The sequence below is a fragment of the Episyrphus balteatus genome, chromosome 2 (genome assembly GCF_945859705.1).
Source record: "Episyrphus balteatus chromosome 2, idEpiBalt1.1, whole genome shotgun sequence".
Classification (NCBI taxonomy): domain Eukaryota; kingdom Metazoa; phylum Arthropoda; class Insecta; order Diptera; family Syrphidae; genus Episyrphus; species Episyrphus balteatus.
In genome coordinates this window covers 36,822,629-36,847,938 of record NC_079135.1, presented here as the reverse complement: position 1 = coordinate 36,847,938, position 25,310 = coordinate 36,822,629, and the positions used below count along the sequence as shown (strand labels likewise).

The 25,310-nt window shown below is 29.6% G+C and overlaps 1 protein-coding gene across 1 annotated transcript in view; it reads right to left on the bottom strand.

Annotated features, from left to right (window-relative positions):
* Nucleotides 1–24,832, bottom strand: part of LOC129908404 (uncharacterized) — a 37,541-nt gene extending 12,709 nt beyond the window's left edge. The window contains exon 1 of the mRNA XM_055984864.1: nucleotides 23,604–24,832. Coding sequence (XP_055840839.1) covers nucleotides 23,604–23,697 — 94 coding nt within the window. The 5' untranslated portion in view covers nucleotides 23,698–24,832. The remainder of the gene's footprint in view (nucleotides 1–23,603) is intronic.
* Between the last annotated feature and the right edge of the window lie 478 nt (nucleotides 24,833–25,310).

Sequence of the window (25,310 nt, the reverse complement as noted above, 5' to 3'; positions counted from 1 at the left end):
ACATTGTCTGCGGGATTTGGGTTGATTGGGATAGAGATAATGATGTGATAAATAAATGAAATAATTGGCTTCATATACATTTTTATATATAGATTTCAAGTTTGCAGGACGTAATAGTCTATTAACGTAGCTTTTCTATTTTTATAACATTAGATAGATGAAAAAAAGAGAAACTTTGATTTGAAGAAAGAAAAAAATAATAAAGTATCCGAAGTTACGAGTAATTGAGATAATTTTTTTCCGATAGCCTTTCAAAAGCAGAAAGATAAAATGTTAATGACAAATGTAAGTAAAACGGAATGGTTTCTCCAGCAGACCAACCAGCATGAACCTTAGACCAACCATTATAGAATTTATATTCTTTTGAATAAAAATATCTTTGAAATATAAACTATGCATATCAGATATTCATTTAAGGGGTGATAAAGAATTTTTCCTATTGTCCTTTTGTTGCTCGAGGTAAATCTAACGAGAGAGTAAAAACTTTAAAGTTGGATTTTCTGAAATCAAATGTCTTTGTCATGTTGACTTCTACGAATATAATAGTGATCGGATAAATATAAGATGATTTCTTTTTATCCAGCTTATATTACTTTGTTACATACAAAATAAATTCTATATACAGCGAGAGATTATAGGACAAAGTTTTTGATAAAATTCATCTTCGTAGAGAACTCATTGAATTAACTCTCTGTGTCTAATGTTATCTTTAATCATTTCACGTTTCTTTTTAAATCAATATAAGTAGTCAACATGTGAAAAAAGATAGAAGATGAAGTATCTGGTGAATTTTAATGTACGAGTAAGCTTTGTTTGTTTTTGTTGATAAAAGACACATTTTCAGATTTCTTTTAAAACCATCCAATTAGCACATGATAATTGAAGTGCAAGTTTAGATTATGTATCATTTTTTTAATTTATTTATTTTTGCTTCTTGATTAATGTTCTAATTTTTTGCCAAAATATGGTCAATAAATTTGTTCATATAGAAAATTTGTTACTGGCTGATTATTGGCATACAAGTTGGTGTTAAAGTAGTTATCTGTGAAAAAATCTTGTCCTTTCATTGGCATTGGCAAAAAATTTTTTGTCTTTTCGTCAAATAGTTTTCATCTATTCTGACTGGGAGTACAACAAATTTCCTTAAATATTAAAGGCTGAACTATCAAATGAAAGCAGATACAACAACCTACATAATCCAACAGCCATTAAATGATATAATTAACTTATATTCTATTTTAATTTCAATTAATTAATAATAAATAATAGCGATTACTGTCACTGTGTTTACGAGCGTTAAATGTACGGTCACTGTGGTGTATGAGTAATATTTTTTTCTATAGGAAAACTTAAACATGCCTTTAAACCTTTAAATTAAAAAACAAAATGCAAACTAGGTATCGTGAACCTTTTTTAAGACGCTTTACCTTTATTTTTATTAAATGTGGGGCGAAGTTTCGGAAACTTTTTTTAGTTTTAAGCTTCTTATTTCTTAATGACGAATTTTATGGAAAAAATGACAAAGTGCTAGGGAAAAAGGACAACGTTGAGGAAAATTTCAGTAAAACCGCAGCAATGGAGATTGTCCAAAATTTCTTAAAATACAGCACTTCCAATTAGTTGGAAGTTTTTTCCACTCGAAACTTGACTTAAAATATAAATAAATTGCTTACATTTGTAAAACTTTTTACGTAAACATTTGGTAAATTTACGTAAATTAAATAAATTATAGTTCAAGATAAAGTACGGAAATTGATTTCTTTTATTGAGATGTATTTTTAGAAAAATATATTCTAATATCAGCTGTGTTTTATTTTCCTCGTGATCCGGATCAGATCATTAATTTATTATTTGCGAAACAATAACAAAACAAAATCCTGCTTTTGTTGTAAATCTAATAAAAACAATGTATATGGGCCTTCTAATTATAACAAACTAGCTAACCCCCACCCGCTCTGCTGAGTGCACTTTTGAAAAGAATGGAACCTGTTTGAAAATAAATTAAAACCGAAAAAAGAGAACTTGTTTATTGTAATCGGGTTGGGTTCGGTATCCCGATTTTCATAATCCTGTTTTTTAAATTGCTGCCATTAATATCCGGATTTTTTTTAATACTGTTTTTTTTTTTAAACCCCGCTTTAAAAATCAAGTTTTTTATCATCCCGTTTACTAAACTCCCCTTTTTATAACCCCGCTTTTGGAATCAGCACAAGGTGTTTTATTTTAAAAATCACCGCGAGACCCACTTCTTCAGACTTCTCCATCATCGTAATGTTGGTTTTAATTAAAATCTAAAATTTTTTTTCGGCACGAAACCAATCCTTGCCCTATAGAGCAGGTAAAAAGAGTAAGCGGTTATCTATTCACAGATTTATGTCAGCTTCTCTCTACTATATGTAGATTTCATAAAAATTTTTTTTTACAATTTTGACTACTTGACCTTACATTAGCTTTATTAAAAAAAAATATTTACCTACCAAATTTTCCATTGAATTTTTTTTCAATGCATTTTTTTTTTTCTTTTTTTCGAATTGAGGAACTGATAGGTAATACTGATAGTGTACCATATTGAGTAGCAGTTATGAATTGGGATTTGCTGTATAAACGTTGTTTTAAAAAGTGGGCTTTCCAGAGACGGGATTTTGCTTAAACAGGATTTTTATAAGCGGGATTAAAAAAAAACAGTACTTTGAAAACGGGATTAAAAAATTTTTTTTTTTCGGGATTTTAGAAAACGCGATATTGAAAATCGGGATTCCAATACGCTCGCATTCCATTATAGTTAACATTAACCAATTTATTGCAATGCTTTTTGATATACAACCTTTTTTGTTTTTATTTTTTTTTGCATATATAAATTGACCAGATGGTTTTCCTACACGCGAACAGCCAACATATAAAGTTGTCCATGAGAAAAAACAGAAAAATCAATATGTACCACATATTTTTAAAGATTTAAAACAGAAGACGCTTTAAATCAAATGGGAAATCTGACGGCATCATTGGAATTCGAGGAGTCAAAACTTCTTCGCCTTTGAATTTTCAACAGCAGTTTTAAATCTTTAAAAATATGTGGTATTGATTTAGAGAATCCCGTTCTTTCTCAATCCACAACATATTGATGAAAAAATCTACGACATAACAAAATCTGGTTTAGTTCATTTCTGCGAACCATTAACCTGTACGCATAAAAATTCATTGCAAAACAGCAACGGTAAATACACTATACTATACTCACTTTGCTTTAAGCGATTCTCGGAAATCACTTTTACCTCGGTAAAATCCTTTGATTAAAACTATATGTAAGTTCTTTCAAAGTCCCACTTCAAAAGAAAACGGGTTTTATTTGGAAACTCTGACTTAGTTAATATTTTTACTACTTACCACGATAAGTTCCTTTGAATATTGTTAAAAAATATTTATTTTACTCAAAATCAGACTTGAAACGATAATCATTATTTTGAAAGTCTGTCTTAATAAATTTGCTTATACAAATTAAGCTTAGTTAAATTTTTTAAAAAGCGAGAGTGTTTTTTCTGTCGTACAAATTGACATCTATGTAAAGATGGTAGAAAAAGTATAATTTTTTTTATACAAACCATCTTCTTATTAATACCTTTCAAACAAAAAAAAAATTACCAAAATCGTAGCAGCCAAACGCAAGTTTATCGGCCACACACACTTAACGAACTCTCTTTTATATACAAGATTTTACGTAAATTCATTTAATATGCTTTCTGTGCATTGTGTTTATAACCCTTCTAGGTAAAATATTAAGTGGCTCAATATCTTTAAATGAGTCTTATATATTGTATTAACAATCTTTTTAATTTGACCCCTTTATCACAAACTGCATAATTATTTTTCATACTTTTACTGATGCACCTCACTCCTTCAAAATTTTTTTTTGTATGAAAACTCAATGAAAAAAAAGAGTGTGTGTACACATGTACACGCGACTGAAGTTATACTTCTCATTCAGTATACATATATAAATGAATTTCATTTGATATTTTTAATTTCTATTATTCAATAATTAATTAATCCACATTTCGTTTTTTACATTTTTATCAAGTGAACAATAAATTAATTCTTTCATCCTCCTTGCGTCCATGTAGTTTTCAATTTAATCTGTGAAATTTACTCATGTTGTGCGGCTCAGAACGTACGGTATATGCTTAACGAAAGTAAACAAATTGCGCATAAAATATGCTATATGGTAATTTTATGAGGATTGTGTGTGCTTCAGCACTAGTAGTAGCAATATGCAATTTGCAGGGTTGCTACAAAGCTCGCAGCTCAGCTCAAATTTTGAGCTAGCTCACTTTTGAGCTATGTACCATAGCTCAGATCATTTGAGCTAAGCTGAAAGTGAGCTGAGCTGATGGTTGAGCTGAGCTGTTGGGTGAGAGGATACATTGATTTTTATTTGGAAAGTATAATGAAATATGAAGATATTTTAAACTTTTATAAAACACCTTAGCTTAAGATGTTTGGTTCTAGTTATTAATGGAATTATTTTAACACATAGATATTTTTATAAATAAGACAGATAATTTTTCGTGATCTTTTCTCTTGGTGTTTTTGATAGTAAATATGTTTCTATTTTTTAGTAAAATATTTCTTTTTTTATCATAAAAAAAAATTCCGGTACAATCCGGTTTTTCGACTTTTTTCAAAATTCCGAGAAAATCGGTTTTGAAAGTTGGGGTAATTTTTTTTTCGAAAAATCCCCGAATCTTTAAACGCTCCTGGAAGCTAAACCGCCTTAGAGCAATTTTTGGGAGTGATGCCAAATGATAGCTTGTGTCATGGGCCTACACTTTGCACATTATCAGATTTTTAAAAAATCGGCTTCCATGTTAAACCACCACATCATGCCTTTTTTTCAGAATCGCGCCTATTTGTTTTTACTTTTAAGTTCTCCCAGTTTGAGAACGCGTATACCTACAGGAATAGGAGTTGTACCCAAATGTAGGTAATAGTCCCCGCTATCTTTTGGCATAAAAAAATTTTATTTTCATTTTCTTCAAAATTCCGCGATATAGGCGTTGGAAGTTGGGGGCGCGAAAAAACTTCTGGGAGCTGAACGCTTTGATCTAGAGACAGTGGAGTGGTGCCATATGAAAGCTTATATTCTCAGCTTGATAGTGTTATAATCCGGTTTTTCGATTTTCTTCAAAATTCCGAGAAAATCGCGTTAGAAAGTTGGAGTAAAATTTTTTTTCGAAAAATCCCCGAATCTTTGAACGCTCCTGGAAGCTAAACCGCTTAAGAGCAATTTTTGGGAGTGATGCCAAATGATAGCTTGTGTCATGGGCCTACGCTTTGCACATTGTCAGATTTTTAAAAAATCGCCTTCCATGTTAAACCGCCACATCATGCCTATTTTTTCAGAATCGTGCCTATTTTTTTTTTACTTTTAAGTTCTCCCGGTTTGAGAACGCGTGGACCTACAGGAATGAGAGTTGTACCCAAATGTAGGTTAGAGTCCCCGCTACCTTTTGGCATCAAAAAAATTTTTTTTCATTTTTTTCAAAATTCCGAGATATAGGCGTTGGAAATTGGGGCGCTCACTTTCAGCTCAGCTCAAATGAGCTAAGCTATGGTACCTAGCTCAAATTTGAGCTGAGCTGTGAGCTGAGCTGAAATGTGAGCTTTTTGCAACCCTGGCAACTTGCCACATGGAAATTACCACACGCAACTTGCCACATACAACTTGCCACATGCAACTTGCCACATGCAACTTGCCACATACGACTTGCCACATGCAACTTGCCACATGAAACATGTAACTTGCCACGTGTTGTGTGTTTTATGTTTGCCGTACTGCGGCGTACTGCATTTTTAAATACTAAAGTACTGCCTACTCTAAAGGTGAAACGACAGCCCTGCTACCCAGGGTGATCGCGTCATAATCCCTTTGACATTCTTGTCAAAAAGTAAATTTTCATACCCACCCTCCCATAAGAAGTATAACTTCAAAAAAAGCAAGCTCTATAAGTTTTTCATGAAAATTAAATATTCCATGGTAAATATAATTAAATCTTTTTTTATTTTTGGTTCTCATACTCTGTATGAAATTTATATGCATTTCATAAAAATGCATACATTTTCTATATGGTGCAATGTTAGCATTTCAAAAGTGTTTTTATCGTTAGAAAAAAACACCCGAAATATTTTGATGGAAATATTTTATTATTTTTTCTATGGTATTTGAAACGTCCATGCAAAATTTTATCAGCCTCTCACTTTTTTTCAAAGAGCAATTGGTAATATTCTGATTCTTGTTCTTTAAAGCCGTGTGTGAGTTGCGTTAAATAGTTTATACCGTGTAAAATTGTTGACACTATTTAGGTGAATAAAAAATGTTCAGCTGTTAAAAATTTATTGGGCTCTGGGACCTGGTTAAATTTGAGTTAAATTTTTTTTGCAGATGGTTTTGTTTTTTTTTTTTTATTAAAAAGGAGTTTCATGGCAGAAAAGAGGCAGAGAAAAATATCAAATAATAAGCCATACAGCTGAAATTTTTTTATTCACCTTAATAGTGTCAAAAATTTTACACGGTGTTAACTATTTAACGCAATTCACACACGGCCTAAGTAAAAGACTATTCATTAAGAGTCCAATAACTTTTTACATGATGGCCAAGACATTTTGGTAATGATTTTGATCGATCGAGTGTTAGAAAATACCTCGAAATCATGTATCATATTAATAAAAATGTTTCATTGCCTATATACTATGATATGCAACAAATCGAGTGCAACACAGAAAAAGTCTTGTATCTACCCTTCCGGATGGAATACAAGGTGGCCCAATATCTCAAAATAACTCTTATATTGAGTACTACCAACGATGTAAATTTCATGCTTTTATCACAAAGTGCACGATTGAGCTGGTTTTTAATGCTAAGCCGCCTCACTATTACAAAAAATGTATCAAATGTTATTTTAAGTACTGGCCTTGATTTTTTAAAATTTTATTTTAAATCACTTTTTACAAAAATCTCCATCAAGTGTATGCGGTGGCAAATAGATTACACTTTTAAACACGTTTTTTCTCCTCTTAGGTTAGTCAACAAGCAACCTTATAAAATGTAAATGTAAATGCAACCCAATGCCAATTTCATGCAATAAAATTACCTAAATTTGTGCATTAATAATAATTTGTATTCAAACATGGTATTTTTAATTCTTTAGTAATTCGTGAAAACGCAGTTTTTAACTGTTCTAGAGTTAAAAAAAGGTAAGTACTACCGCATACTTTTATAATTAATTAAAAAGCTCTGTGTTTATTACAAAATCCACTTTCAATTCTGCATTAAATTCTTTCGTAAATTAAAATTAAATTTTTTACTAAATAATAATAAATTTAATTTAGAAGAAATGCAAAATTCGAAGAGAGAAAGAAAAGCACTTGATCCCAAACTAATTTAATAATCAAATCAAATTTATTAAAATCCAACACAAAAATCTAATCAAAGTCCAAAAAGCATTGAATACCAAAACAACCCAAACCATTCCACTCTGCTGGTACTGGTTTGGTGTATACATTATCATGTTTCATGTAACCCTCGTTCGGTTCTATTCTGGTCGGTTTGGGTGCGTTGTTGGTCCCAATCTAGATATTGCAAATACGGAAATACAATTCGGAGAGCATAAATAAACAAGATGATTTGTATGCGTAATGAACCACAACAAACGATTACACTTCAAGTGAAATCACTAATTGATTATACAGGAACAGGAAACAGGACCATCTTTATTCAGTACACTGCGTGGTATGGTAGAGTTGATTAATTCGCCATGCTGTACTCTTATCTAAATCTATCTATAGAGATAGGTACGGTATAGGTACTTTGATGGTTGCTGTATATGTATGAGAGTGTATACCTACTTACATCATACTTATGACATGCCCTTTACTTAACGTTAGGTATACGGAACAATTCTGACTGAACAGTTCCTTCCTATCCAATGAAGATGAATGATAATAAATTATTCCATCTGGAAGTCTTGCTTTGAAATTACGTTAATGCTTTAATGGCCATAGGAAATACGAGGGCAGTGTCAATTGAGCTATGAGCGAGGTGCACTTACGTTATATTAAATTAAAATGTTTCTTACAAACGTTTCATCGATTTGTATAATATACGTGTATGTAAGTTCAGACCCTATTATGGGTTATAATAACATATTAGAATAATGTTGGCCTAATTTTATTCAATGATCAAGCTAAGAGGATTATGTAAGTGTAGTGCATATTCAATTATAGCTTAAAATTTACTCATTAAGCTTGAATATGTTGGATTGAACATTGAAGAGATTTTTGAAGTGAAAACTTCTTTAGTATCGTAGTGATTTGAAACAAGATGAAACGAAAAAGCGACACAAAAAATCAATAGATCATAACTTTTTTGTTTTAATAGATAGATCAATGAAATTTATACAGTAGATAGGTAATTAAATAAATTATGATTGTGCAAAATTTCAATTAATTTAATATTCAAAATTCTGAGATAACGGTGAAAAGATGTTCTTTTTCTAAACACGTTATATCTTTTGATCTAGAGCACATAACAAATTTATCTAACTTTAATACACATGCTGATAATATTATCTTTAATTTAATAAATCACACATAACGGTACGTGCTCTACAAGTTATATAATTTTTAATTGAAAAACTTGAAAAATACCTCAAAACACCTGTGAAGATTTGTTGCCGATGACCAGCCAGCAGTAGAGGAAGTACAGTAATTTCAGTTTGAAATTTCAACATGGTTGGCCTTAAAAAATTCTTACTTTTTTTGTAGGCATGTTAGAAATATGATTGAAGCGTCATATAAAAGGTGAAATAATATTGATATAAAATTTATTATAGGTTGTCTTTTAAAAAATGGATTTAATGGCTTTAGAAGAGAAAAGAGATTGATTGTTTTGCTTTTTTTATGAAAACTAATTGAGTTAAAAAAATTCTAGCTCTTTTTGTAGATGTTGTATAGACATGGTCGATATAAATATTTTGAGCTGAAACAATAAGCTTTCAGATGGTATAAAATTTATTGTAGGTTGTCATATAAAAAAAGTGATGGAATAAAAAAAAAGTTACATTTTTTCGATTTTTTTTAAATGATTTTTAAGTTTTCACTTCAGCCACGTGTGAGTTGCACACATGATTTTTTTAATTTCATGTCAACTTTAACAGGGATATTTATTAGATTTTTGTCTACTTAGATACTGATTAACTTTTTTCAAAAAGTGGGAAATAAGCTTTATTTAATAAAAATAAATACCACACTATTCAGGGTCAACACAATCTAAACCTAGACACAAGTTTGGCAGCTATAAGACAACAACAAACAGGTTTTTGAACACATTTTAAAAATTTAAGCAGTTGTTTAAATTAAATAAAAGATAAAGCATATTTTCTTATACTCATATATATAATATATGTTGTTTATTAACAAACGTTTTCGAGAATTCTTCTCATCTTCAGGTTAAGAAGAATTCTCGAAAACGTTTGTTAATAAACAACATAAATACATATATGAGTATAAGAAAATATTCTTTATCTTTTATTTAATTAAAAAACTCATATAGTTTCCAAAAAAAAGTAATTTATTACTTATTCAAATTCATAAATCAGTTGTTTAAAGTTAAGCAACGTTTATAAATAATAGCCTAATTGTTTACCTACAATGTTTTTGGGAAAAATAATTGTTTGGAAATTGGATCAATGATCAAATGACATAATAAATTTTATTTTAAAAATGTTTTTAAAATTTATAAATGCATGTAAAAAACTGTTTTTTTTTTTTCAAAAAAAATTCTCACAACTCTTAGACGGTGGGAAAAAGGACATCTTAAAATAAGACAATACGATTTCCGCCTAAAATAAGTGGAATCCTCTTCAATTCTGTAAAATTTAAGGTGAACTTCATTTAATTTTCATATGAATTTTTAACCGACTAAAAATAAAATTAGATTTAGTTGCAGTTTATTATACTTAGTTCCAAGAAGTGTGAGATAACATGATGGCTAATTTATAATTTTTTTTTTAAATTAAAATCATCCTAGCTGTTTACACTTTCTAGGTCATTGCTTTTAGGGAAAAGTTGCTTAGAATGTTAAAATTTGTTTATATTTAAAACAAATATAATGTTATCAATAATTTTATAAGAAATGTAAAAAAGGATTCAAAATTGTTTTTTTTTTTTTTTTGTAATAAAAAATACCTACGAATTTTTAAACTGTACTCATCTCCAAACTAACTATGCCATTTAATTTAACCCTCTGTAGGTACACCTCTTTTTTGCGAATTTGTTTTATACTTTTTCATGGCGCTAGAACTTTTTTCGGTCTCACTATTTTATGAAGAATCATATATGAAATCGATGTAAAATTTTCCGAGGAATTCGAATACTGTATTCAAAATTTCAAAAAAATGTATTTTCACCCATAAAGCAGAAACACAATCACGCTTTGCCGTCGATTTTGACAACTGCCAAAAGTTCAATTATACGAAATCTGTGTAACCTTACACAATGACGCTTTTTCTACGTACGCTTTTTTTGACAAACGTAAGGAAACGTAAGAAAGCGAGCAAAAGTTCAATAAGACTGAACTTTTGCTCGCTTTCTGACATTTATCAGACATAGTTACAGTCACCCACATAATTATTGGGCCAAAAGTGAATAAAAAAAAATAAATTATTACAAAACTATTGTTTCTCTATTATAGATTTTGCACAAAAAAACGACATCGACATTGTGTTTCTGCTTTTATAAAGACACTTTTCTGTGACCACTTTTCATTTTTGTCCTGCCAAATTCGCACCCGTGTGCCGACAGAGGGTTAAAAAAAAAAAACAATTTTTTTATATTTTTTTTTTGAAAATTAATGCAACCATTTTAAAAAAAAATAGTTTTTTGTTAATTTGCATTATTCGACACATTAAAAAAAAAATTATCAACCCGTTTTCAAAAAAGTGACTTTCTACAAACAAAAAAATTGAAATATGTTTTATTTGAAAATGGGCATTTTCAGAAACGTTAGGGACTAAATATTTAGGTAATTTCTCGGTCTCTGATTGGTCAGGTGTCAAAAAAAATCCTTCCAATTTAGGTAATTTTATTGGAAAGCTGATTGGAAAGTTAGACAAGAAAATTGTACCTAAATATTTAGGATAGTTTTTTTGTCAACATGACAGCTGATTATTTTTAATTATAGAAGCTGATTATTTTTAATTATAGAATTACGGTAACAGAATTAAATCTATTTGTATGAAAAACGAGTGAAAAGTGCACTATCGGTTGTAACTAATATTAAAGTGAATTGAAATTGGTGTCTGCCCCATGCGCTCTGTAAAATTTTCAAGAAAATTTCGAAATTTGACAATAATGGCGTATCCAAACTAATTTAGTCAATTTGCTCAAATTTCCGTTCGGAAAATGACGTTGCCTAAATAACTAGTCCCTAATATTTCCTGAACGTGCTCAATCTAACATTGAGGGTTTTGAAAATGTTTATACACGGCTACTTAGACGCTTTTGTATAAAAAAAATCTTAATCGGTTAAGTCATTTAAGAGAATGTCAGAAATCAAGAAAGCGGTTCTATTACTGGTACCATAACAGTAAAAAAAGGGATTTTTGTTAACAAAAGTAGAACCTTTTGCCATAAACAGATAGAATTGCTAGCCCCATTTTTTTTTGCATTGTCGTTCTCGCTTTCCATTTTAATTGATATCCATTTTGATTCGGTTTTCATTTTCATTCAATTTGCATTAAAAATTAATCATGGAAGGCACGAAAAGAGTTGTTTTCACGGAAATCACCTCAGAATTCTGTGCACCAAAACAAATTATTTTTAAAAAGATGTCAACGACTTTGAAAATTAATATTTCACAAAAACTTAAATTGCATAAGTACCACTTTACTGACAGCTCTCGATGTAAAAACCTAAAATTGTTATTGGCAAAGATTTTAAGTAGATAACACGCAAAGTTTTATATTTAAAAAAAAAATAATGTTTGTATTTAACTTTATTCTCTGGAGAAAACTAATGCAAACGGTATACAGTAAAAAGTGGACAGCTGGATGGGAACGTTTGTTTTTGTATTTAACTTTTTAGCAAAGTTATTTTTTATAGTTTTAAAAAGGATTTATGTAGGAACCTACTATGTGCCAGAGTGGTCCTCTGTGTCCTACTCTCCTCAAACTTTTAAATTCAGAAAATTAAAACTTTCATTGTCATGACTAAAACAATCTGGGGTCGAACTACGGCATACGTTCGTTAACGTTTGCTCTCTCTATTTAATCAGAAGAAAATGATAGAGACATAAAGCGTCAATACGTTAACGAACATATGCCGTAGTTCGACCCCTGTTTTTTATAACTGCTTTAAAGTACCTATAAACAATTTTGTAGTTTTACAAACTAAAAAAATATCAAAAATTAGGAGCATTTAAATTTCAATTCAGTAACAAATATGTTCCCCTAATTTCATTAAAAAAAATTCTATAACAAAGACTGGATTAGAAATAAATTTAAGAGATTTTAAATAAGTACCTAATTTAATTCCTTAATCTTATAGTTAAGCCTCCATTAAGAAAAGAAGCTTTCACATTTCAACACAACAAAAGGGTTGATTTATTTTTATTCTTTTTTGTTTTCAAGGCAATGCTAACCATCATAGAACAGAATTATTTTGAACTTGAACTTGACATTATCAAAATCTTATGATAATTTTTTTTTTAATTAAATCCTTCTTATCAACGTCAAAATATTTTGTCAAAACCATTTAATGTCCTTTTAAAATTAACTTCAAAAATGGTTTCGTTCCTCCCCATACAAAATCGGCTTAACTAAGCCACAATTTGTTTGAAGGACCAATTAGTTTTTCTTTTTGTTTCTTCATCATCAAAAAGATTTTCTCTCTTCCAAAATCAAGAACTTAATTGAAATCCACAACAGAGACGTGTTGTCGTCGTTTTGGGGTGTTTTTGTACTTTAAAACCAATGAAAACATGACCTTTTGTAATTGAAACATTTCTATGTATAGTGTTGGTATACCCATTCTTTCAATAAACTGTTTTATTTTTATTTTTAACGAGACTTTTTCTTTAGTAATCAAAATAAAAATAAAGAGGAAAAGTATAAAGTTACACTCATAAGGATACGAGTGTTCATTTTGCACGTTACGTGCACAATACGTGTGACTAACTAAAAGTTTCTAGTCATTTCAGGGTTTTCAAAGAAAAAAAAAACCCACCTAACTTAATTGTTGGATGTAAAAGTTCTTTAAGTGATGGCTTCTTGTCTAAGTTCCGGATGTGACGAACTTACAAAGGGTGTACATTTCTCTTTCGTTTAGAAATAAAGGACTAGGACCATTCTATTTTCGTCGTGCTTTTAAGGTTGATTTAGGTATTTTCAGGGGTGGAGTTGGTTTTTCATTCCCAACGAGGCATTTCAGCTCGCAACTCTTATTTGCTTAATGGCAAATATAGTATAATATGTAGCTTAAAACAAAGAGTCCTATAACTCAATGTGACTCTGAAACTGCTAAAGAGCCCAAGATCCTATTTTCGAAGGTTAGTTTTGAAAAAAAACTCATTTTTTTCTACACTTCAATACCTTCCAAAACAAGGATGCGGCACTGTTTAATGAAATACTGTATCAAAAGCTATATTTGAATGCTTTGGAATATAATATGCGGTCCCTTATTATGAGTGTCGACGAGGGTGTATTGAATGCTGTTGCTTAAGTTTTATATCACCTTTAATGGCATATTTCTGTGTGTGTGTATTTTATGATGTGACCATTTCGTTGAGGACGACGACGACGAAACGCAAACGATTATTATTAAACCCAGAGTGTGATAAGGGAAAGGCTTTCATGACGACAAATTCTATCTCCATCGCAACTTATAAATCTCTTTTCAAGAAGACAAAAAAGGATGTGTAAATACGGTTTTCGAGAATATATGTGTATTTTCTCGTATACAAATATACTATAGCATTCGCAATATTCCAGTTTGTGGTGGTGGCTTTATGGCGATGGATATGATGATGGCGGAAGCTGGATTGTGTTAAGACAATTATTAGACAACCCATATTTTGTGCCCACTCGCATGGACTTAAGATAATGTGCATCCACTTTATGTTTCACCTAATGGGTAAACAAGCGATATTATATGCATGAAGACATTTCGTGCGATAGACCTATCCTCGCTCTGCCTCTTTTGGTCTTTTGGTTTAGGTATAACATATTATTCACAAGGGTGTCAGATGTTATAATATGGTGGTTTATTCTCTTTGTCGTTTTATTTCTTGTCATTAAAGAAAAAGCTATATAGTCGTTAACCCATAAATACTTTGGTAATAAAAATGATATAAAACTTTCAAGTGAATATAAAATTTTGATTGCTTTTTATTGCCTATTATTTGTTTTTTATTCATAACTTGAATATTAATTAAAATACATACATAAATACGTATTTGATTTCTTTCTATTACAATAATAATGCTTTAAGCCTTTGGCTGCCATGTCGATCATTTTTGAGCGACACCTTATGTGAAATATCAAGGCGTTAAAAAGCTTGGCAGTTAAAGAGTTAACAAAGAAAGAATTTTTTTTCAATTTCTTTTTTTTTTTTTTGAAGTTATACTTCTTATGGGACGGTGGGTATGAAAATTTGTTTTTTGACAAGAATGTCAAAAGGATTATGACGTTATCGCCATCTCCAAGACAATTGGGCAGCAGGGCTGTCGTTTCACCTTTAGAGTTGGTACTACTTTAGTATTTAAAAATGAAGTACGCCGCAGTACGTTAAAAAAAAAAACACAATTCATTTAATATACTGAGTGAGAAGTATAACTTCAGTCGCGTGTATATGTGTACACACACTCGTTTTTTTTTTTCAATTTTGTACAAATTTCAAACCTTAGGCAGTTGAAATAATTTTCAATTTATTTTGATGAAATGAGCTAGGTAATTAAGTGACCGAAATAAAATGATTATACCTCATCATAGCTCATATCATAAAAATGAGAATTTGAAATTATCTCATTTGTCCTAGTCGAAACAGGAATACAAATAAATTAAATCAAAAAGTGAATATCACGATTGCAGAGGTTTAATGATTAATTTGTTACATCGTGTGCCCATCACTTAAAATATCAGAAAAATCAAGCTTTTAATATATGTATATGTAAATGTTTTAATATTTCTATAAAAAAAATATTACGCATACACCATAGTGACCCACTTTAAATAGAAAGATATGTATATATCTAAAAAAAGCTGACACAATTTACAGATGTAACCAGATATAACAACTAACATAGCTAACCTCAATTTTAAAAATATTTAAATTTACAGTAGGTATGTCGAACTTTTTTCAAACTCTTTTTCCATGCGGTTCAAAATCAAAATCATTCTTAGTCGATTTTTTTTGCAGAAAACCAAGTTTTAGAAAGCATGACTCTTTTATTGTTTTAATAGGGGGCCTTATTTTTATTCATTTTAAACTTTTTTTGTTTTGTTTTGATTTTCATCAAAAGGAATGCTCCAGTATTCAGTTTGATATAAAAGAGAATGAGCACTTTGGTATTGGTTGCATCTTGCATCCCATAATTTTTAAACAGAGTGATCTATTTCACCAGAAAGGTCTGCTTGAACAAAGTATTTTTTTGTATGAACATAGGGGTATATCTCGCACTAGGAATGTTCTACGGTGATTTGAATTATATCTACATAGTCGAAGAAAATTGCATTTCATTGTATAACTTGTCGATATGTGTTAAGCCAATGGGACGAAACTGCCCATTCTCGTTTTTTTATAAGTACATGTACGAGTATGTACCTTTAATAAATTTTGGTATTAAAATGTTCAAAATGCACTGAGGGAAAAAAATAAATTAAAATCAACGAAAACTACTTTGACTTAAGTATTTTTCAGAAGAATTTTGCCTCACAGATTTTATTTTAAAATTAAAATGGAACGACGTTTATTTCAAATTGTGTTTTAAACAGAAAACATTATTAAATCAACTCTGAAAAAATCACACACACACAAAAATCATAATGGATATTCAGATTAATGGACTTTCAGAAAATGCGAAATACCCATATATCTGATATTTTATTCAATTTTCATTTTTTTTTTTAAATAAAAAAAATTTGAAAAAATTCTTTGGATTTTACATTTTTTTTATTTTTCATGAAATTTGTTGTTAATTTTATCGAACAAATGTAACGTTTCATAAACTTTTTTTTCTTATATAAATTTTCCAAATTGTTATGTAAAAAGTCTTAAAAGTTTTAAACAACTTCAACTGTAAGGGCAAGTTCGTGCTACCCAGTCATGCTTTTTATTTCTTTATGTTTTAAAAGCGTTTTAAATTTAATTACATACGGGGTTTTATTTTGTTTTTATTATTATTCATATGTTTGTCCTTTTCTTTAAGATCTCATATTCAGTACTTCAAAAGATTTTATTGGTTTTAATTTTTTGTAGTTTTTCCTCTCTGGCTATTTTGCTCTTTTATATTCTCAAATTGTATGGTAAAAAGAAATCATCGATTTATTTAAGGTCAAGTTATTTCAAGATTTTTAAATTCAATTTCGTTGTGTAAGCTCAAACAGATAAATGTGACCCACCATAAATCATCTCCTAGTGTCCATTCTGTAGAGAAATACTAAATCGAAGAACAGTAGAGGCGAAGTATTTTAAGAAAACTTTAACAACAATTTCTAAAAAAAAAATTGAACAAGTTATTAAAATCCTTGTCCGCACTGAAGCAAGTCAAAAAAAAAAATATCTTAAATTCTATTCTTGAAAAACAACAAGTACAAAGATAACACAACCAATTTCATATTCATAAAAAAAAGTAGGTATATAAAAAATAAAAAAACAGCTAGATTGATTCACTTAAAAATCCAATACGTAGCAAAAAAAACGAAAAATCTAATTTGCCAAGTTTCTATAGTTCCCTGAACCGGGACGATTTCGTTAAGAAAAAAATATTGTTATTGAAAATTCAAAACCACCATTCATATTGAAAGTTTTGTTAAAGCAATAACGAAGAAGCCCTCAACCCAAAAGACATCCATCCATAAACATGAGCAGAATAACCAAGTAAAAGCCCAACACACAACCAGGACGACACGCCTTCCGGGTTTCATACTTCCATATCAAATGAACTCTTATATCTGTATCTACGGGCAGAGCAACAACTAGGATATCTACTCGCCTGGCCTGGCTTGACACACTCGTGGATGATATCTCGTGAAAACTATTGGGAGATGAGGTATTTCTCAGAGGAGTTACTTAGGTGAAAATGTTTTTGATATCTCAAGGAGTTTTTCTACGTTTTCTTGTATTCTCCTTGAAATTAAATAAGAAGAATAACTTTAAGTGTTGAACCGTTTTATTCGTTTTGTATAAATAATAAATTTTATGGAAATTCAAGAAGAAGTTCGTGTCCTATCATACATCATGGTAATACCATACAAACTCGTATATGTATGTAAAATGTGACAAAGAATTTTAACATTCGTTTAGGATTTTATTGTTGAATGATCTACCCTTTTAAGATGCGAGGACGTTCAGCTGGAGATTTATGCAAATAGGTTGGTTTGGAACGGTCAATTCGTAAGACCTAAGATTTATTCGAAACTGTGATTATTTTGATTAATAACATCAAACTAAGTATTCAGGAAGAAGACAGTAAGGCAAGTTTCCATCCATTTGAAGAACTAACATAACAATACTCTCTAAGTAGTTTGAAAGACTACCAACAATTTAAAAAAATTTGTATTGAAAACGGCTAACGACAGAGTGTTTTATACAAGGCAATTCCATCAGTTGTAAAACTGGTGCTATTTCGGTAAGGATTTGTGATTAGAGAAAGACTGGAACAAAATGTGATTTACATTTTACAAATTACAATTTACAATTTACAATTTACAATTTACAATTTACAATTTACAATTTACAATTTACAATTTACAATTTACAATTTACAATTTACAATTTACAATTTACAATTTACAATTTACAATTTACAATTTACAATTTACAATTTACAATTTACAATTTACAATTTACAATTTACAATTTACAATTTACAATTTACAATTTACAATTTACAATTTACAATTTACAATTTACAATTTACAATTTACAATTTACAATTTACAATTTACAATTAACAATTTACAATTAACAATTAACAATTTACAATTTACAATTTACAATTTACAATTTACAATTTACAATTTACAATTTACAATTTACAATTTACAATTTACAATTTACAATTTACAATTTACAATTTACAATTTACAATTTACAATTTACAATTTACAATTTACAATTTACAATTTACAATTTACAATTTACAATTTACAATTTACAATTTACAATTTACAATTTACAATTTACAATTTACAATTTACAATTTACAATTTACAATTTACAATTTACAATTTACAATTTACAATTTACAATTTACAATTTACAATTTACAATTTACAATTTACAATTTACAATTTACAATTTACAATTTACAATTTACAATTTACAATTTACAATTTACAATTTACAATTTACAATTTACAATTTACAATTTACAATTTACAATTTACAATTTACAATTTACAATATACAATTTACAATGCTGCTTGATACCAAACATTAAAATTCTCATTTATGAAAAAGGAAATGCCCTAGAGTTCTAGAGTGTAAATTTTAAATGAACATAAATCCTTTTCCGCTTTTCATTAAGCTAAGATAAACCGATGCACAGTTATTAATTTTAACTGAGGAGGAAAATAATTAACGCTTCTTAAATTTAATTGACACATTTATCAAAAACTTGAAACCTCATCTCCCAAATTACTTCACCCAAACATAAAATATACCTCATCTTTGGTTTATAAGAGTCATAACAGCCATATCTAGCAGCACCCTTCATTGCATAATATTTAACATTATACACCAGTCGAATTGCATTTTCTTTACAAAAACAAAAAAACAACAAACACATAAATCCAAAATAATTGCGTGTTTGTACCTTACACAAAAAGTTCATATTGTTTTCATCCTTACAATATCCAAGGAAAACTTTTGTACATATATGTATTATGTACGTAAGATGAAGCTCGTTAATGCACGAACTCCATATAATATATCCCCAAGGCGAATTATTCCATAACTTCCATAACATGGTTATATAAACTGAGAGAAAACGCAAAGAAACCGAGCTGGATTTGGAAGAAAACCCAGTTCCCTTGTAACTTTTCTTTTTGGTGTGAAAATTATTATTCCCAAACAAATACATATTTTAACAAAAGCATAACAACATCATTGAAGTTTTGTGCTTCATTGTTGTCAGGATATTTTAATAATTTTTTTATGCCCAAAAATTCATTGCTTAACGACTCCTTGGTGGAAAACTATTTACAAGAAGTTTTTGCTTAAGTTTCTTGTTTTTCGAAAGAGAATATTTAACCATCAGAGTGTGATAAAAGGTTACATTTAGGGAATTCGATTTGTGAAGGAAGTTGTTAAGTTTAGTCAACACACGTAAACGGGGGAGTTGGGGAAATGGGATGAGAAAAGTTTTTGTGCTATAGATTATACCTACTTTAAAATTAAAGTAAATTATAGCTTGAAACCATATTCATAAGCTCGTGTACCTAAGTTTTAATTTTTGTATGTGAAGGGAGATTGTATAGAGTTAATCCTAATACTGATGGTTTCTTGAGAACCTTTTGTTTATGATTTTAAACTTTAATATTGTTTTTAAATTATCTAATCCTTCTTAAGCTACTTTTTATTGTTCAGGTATTATAATGCCTGAAGCATTTTGACTGTTGATGATGTTGAATTCATCCATTGAAGCGATGAAGTACTAGACAGCTTTATTTTAATATTTAACTTTAAAACAAATTTCTATTTAATTTCTTTTCAACGGAGATAGAATTTTGATTATACTAATTTTAGATTCATTTTATATTTTTACCATAAAAACCAAATGTCATGGAATGGGACTGAAAATCTGTTGGTCATAATTTCAATTACTGAATCTGTCACGCAGTAGTGCTTTTTATGGATTTTGGTGTCAAAAATAATTTTTTGACCAAAATTAATAGAATTTGGCACACTTGAGGATTTTATTGTGCAAAATTCAGGAAGATTATCTAGTTTTTTTTTAAATCAACAAATAAATTAGCTATGATCTTGTTGGAATATTAGAAAGATCATTGTTCGCCTCTAGTACTCCGTGGCGCAAAGGTTAGAGGACTCTGGTTCGAATCCCAGTTTCTACCACCAAAAACCGTATAATTATCATAAAAAGATGCATCTCTACTGAACCGTTTTGACTGAAGGGTACATTTTAGGACGATAAACTGTGTGGAATGTTCAACGTCAAAATTTACTATGCTATTTTTTTTTTAGATATAAGGCTTAAATAATTATTCTTAAAATGAGCAAAATTACAAATGTGACAATATTCAAACTTATTTTGAAAAGGGTTTTCGACTATAGAACTTACAAAAATGACGTAGAAAGCTTAAATTTTGGATTGGCAAAACAATTCATGTACTTTTTCATAACCCGATTAATTCCGCTGAACAACAATCGCCTAAGTAACGCCACACGTCTTTTTGAAAGCCAAGCCACCACCGCTGAACCACAGCCGCACCATAATCAAGAACTACTTTTTGACGTGCATTTTTTCGCCGAACGGCTGTGGTTCTACTGTGTTTATTTATTTTATTTATTTTTTATGAATTTGTTTTCCATATTTATTTGGGAAACTGAGCTGATCTTAATTTTGCATAACTAAAATTGGCAAGACATTCTAGTTTTAAAAAAAGACTTAAAATGAGTTTAACAAATTGCCATATTATTTTGTATATAGAAAACTAATATGATTTTCGAAAATATAAGTCAGAATTTATATTATCTAATTAATTTTTCTCATCTGCAAAGCAATCACATCAGATGTAAATTTTCTTCTTTGTTTTGTCAATATGGATTTTGGACTTGGAACTGTCCGATTTATTTTTGTTTACTTAATTTTGTATTTATTTATTTATTTTTTTTTTTTTCATCAACAAATTAGCTTTGATCGTAATAAAAAGCACAATATTCACCTTCTGAGAAAATAAAATAAATATTATTCTTTTTATTTTTAGATTTTAAATGGGTATATTGATGATGACACCCAGGAGAAGAAAAATTGAACTTTGATATGTGTGTCAATTAATAATAAACTTGAAAATCTTATTTTTGTTCTACAAACTAGAAACCGTCTGAAAAGGTTACAACCTTGTTTAGAGAGAAATAAACAAAACATTAATTTATCATCATAAAAATAACTTTTTTGCACTTATGTATTTAAAATAAATATAAAAACCACTTTTAAAAACACTGTACGTGGGTACATACAATTATACAAAAGAGAGTAGTTTAATTATGTATAGATTTAATAAATTTTTTTACGCCACAATGTGTGTCCGAATAATTTACCTAAGTTTACTCTGGGACAAATAATCTTGTACGTAGTTGAGATGATCACGTAAAATAGATTTTATTTAAATATTTAGGGCCAGTTTGTTGAGAGTGGGTTAAATCGTCGATTTGATTATTATGTATTCCCCTCAATTAAGGATTAAGAATCCGTCATAATCAAAGGGCGTTTTTTCACAAATCGTTCCATCTTCCAGTCTATCACTCAGTTTTTTTTTTTTTTTTTTTTTCAAAACCTAATCAAGAATTAAGTTATTTTTGTGTTGACGTTTTGTGAATATTAATTTGAAAAGATCGTTTACAGCGAGGAAGGTAAGTAAATTGTTATTTACAACCATTAAAAATATTTTTTTTTATTTTTTATTTATGAACATTTGTGTAATACACATCCTGTATATATAAACTCTTCTGTTTTCAAAAATATTTCAAAGCGCCAAAACCGAAAAGAAGATGGAATTTTTCCAAGGCCGAGGAAAAAAAACTATTTCGATGGTCTTGCAGAAGAAATACATTTGGAGAAAGGATGCAACTTGGGAGGCATTTTTATACTCCAGCTAAAGTATATTACAATTTGAATAAATATCAAATATCTTATATTGAATTATTTTATAATGGCAGCCAAAAAATGGAAGAAAATTAAAATCTGTTAACAACTTTTTATTTAACCAATAAATTAATTTTCAAAGCCAAGGAATTGTATATTTTTATTTAATGGGAAACTGATTAACGAAATCTGTAATTAACTGCTCAAATCATAGATTCCTTGAGTATAATTTTAGTGAAGAAACGAATTCTACGATTATCAACTGGAACAATCCCTGATTAAAGATGATCGAGTGTAAACAAACTGGCCCTTAATTCTATTTCTTGAAAACTCATTGGAGTATATGTATATAATATTTTATAAAAAATACCACCGATGATATTATCTCTTATTGAATTGGGTCACTGTGGTGTATGTGTAACATTTTTATGACGGGTTGTTGAAACACAGAATAAATCAGTGGATACTAGGATTCCTTAGAGGTGAAAATGAAATAATTTTAATTAAGAAATGTGCGTATAATGTCGTACTTTTGAAATAAGAATTATCTTTGAACTGTTATAAAAGATACCTATTTAAGAAGCGATTGCTTGATTTCTAATTAATCGGATGCTGCCTTAACCGATAATTTTGTATACAAAACCGAGCATTTATTAATTTTTTTCAAAAATTCCCATGAAATACATTTGTTTACCTCTTTTTTTTTTTATTTTGAGAAAATAATTTTTAAAATTTTTACTAATGATTTCCTAAGAATACTTTGCTTAAGAATGCTTAAAAATTTTCGCTAATAAAAAATAACGGATTTTTAAATTTTGTTTCTAAAAACTCTTTTAAAATCAAATTAAAATTATTCTGTTATGAATTTTAAAAATAATAAAATTTTTATTATTTTAATATTTTTCTTAGGTTTGTGTGTGCACTGATATACTAAAAGTTTAAGAATTTCTGATTTAAACAGAAAAAATCTTGAAAAAATAAGGTTTTTCCTTAGTATTTCTATCTGAAGTAAGGATTTCCCATTTATTTTTGTAAACATCCGTTAATAAATTATGTATCTTTAAACAATATAAGTTTCTGTGGAATTCGAAATATCAAAATGTTCAGATAAAGCACTCAACTGTAAACATTTCGAAATGAACCCAAATCAAAGGGGTTTCCTTTATTTCTTTTTCTCCTCACAATCATTGATTTCAATTGAAAAAAAAAATAAATAAAACCAATCTCCAGCACCAAGAAAAAAATCAACAGTTTTTAAAAATTAATCACATCTGAGGTTGCCATGAGTTATAAATATTAAAGTAGAGCCTGCAAAAGGTGTGCTTAAAAATAATCATTCCACATCCTTGCCGGAAAGGTAAATATACTCACATGCACATCAAAGGATACGCAAAATGTGTAAATAATAGATTCAATATATTCAATCGAAACGTTTATTGGCAGTATTTCGATTTAATTAAATTAATCCCAAACATACATACAATAAACGAGTGTATCATTTCTAACTTACCTACAGCAGTTATGATGCCAAAAAACCGTATTACAGGTCTCAGACAGTCAAAGGGCTCTGCAGTTTGACGACGTCTTCGATTTATCTGGTTCATTTTACGATATCTTTTTATACACTATGAGAATATAATTTTATTTTATTTTATTTTTCTGGCCAACTCAGAGCCTCAAACCCCATATACCACACGCCACCCTCACTCAACACACAAACACTAAACTGAATAATTTGAATTATCAGCACAAAAAAAGCAAAGGACTTTGCCGAGTCAATATGTTTTCCGTACCAGACAACTACAACAACTACTACAACAGCAAGGACGAAGATGAAGACGGCCAGGACGACACAACCGATAAAAGTTGAACAACTTCAACCAAGGCGACGACGGCATCCAAGTCAAAGTTTGTGTCGTTGTGGACGACGTCGACAACGACGACAACATTCGAAACCAATAGCCAAGAATTCAAAGGACACCCAGATTCAGTGCCAGTGCCAGGAGCAGTGCCAGTTTCAGTTCAGCGTCAAGCCCCTACCCCAACCACCACCGAGGATGTATTTTTGCAATTTTTTGTATCCTGTCCAACTTGTAATTCGCATATATTTGTAGTTTTCATCATAAGTTACCGACATTCGGTACCATGCGTTGAATATAAATCAAGTTTATTTTTCTTTGGCAAGGATTCCAAAGGATGTACTACATAAAAATCCACTCCAAAAACGAATGGTTATCCTCTTTTGGTAACAATAGTGATACCCTACGTTGTCAGTTAAGTCGGTCTATTCAGATGATGCCTCGTGCCGTCGCTGCCGCTGTACATTTGAACTCATTCATTTCAACATTGTACATTAAACATAAAATAATTTACTTTACGAATAATTACGAATCTTATATTATTTGCTATTTGAAACACTCCCGTATGCCTACCCAACTTCGACTTTATACCCAGCAAAGTTTACGATTTACAAGAGTAGTGTTATATAAATTTTATTATTAGCACAAAACAAAAATTTAACGCGACACAACAAGGGAATTTTAAATATTTATACTCTTTCCATTCGTTCGTCAGTTGGATGGAATAGGCACGTTTAGTATAGTTTTATAAAGGGAATTTTGCGTAACTTGTTCGTCATAAAATCTGGCACGTTATTCTTGTGAATATAAGTTAAGGGACTCCGCTGAAACCATGTTGGCACTTCCGAAGCCGAGATGCGAATGGTATTTATTTGGCCAGAACAATAGTCCATTTCATACAAGTAGCTAGAAGCTCAACAATTTAACTGCTTTTCAGTGTGACCATTCTAGCTTTATTTTTTTTTTATGGATGTTTCTATGTTTTTTTATTTATTTTTAATAGTTTTTTTTTATAGGATTTAAAAGCATTTGTTGATTTATCTAGTAAATATTATTTTTTGGAAAATAATTGAATGCCTAATCATTACATATCCCTAAAATATTTTCAAACCGGGACCAATTTCAAAAAACTTTAGTTCAATAGTTATTAACGAATTCCTAGTTGTTTAGTTTGATTGAGACCATAATTGTAAATTTGATAGTAATTATTAACCGAAAAGTACAATTTTGTGATCATAGAAAAAAGGACAACAGAATGAGACTGATTTCCAGCTCGGGGTCGGGTTTTCGGGTTCGTCTGTCAGGTGTTAGGGCCCGGATATTACGTCTTTCATGGATTCCTAGTCTGCAAAAACGCC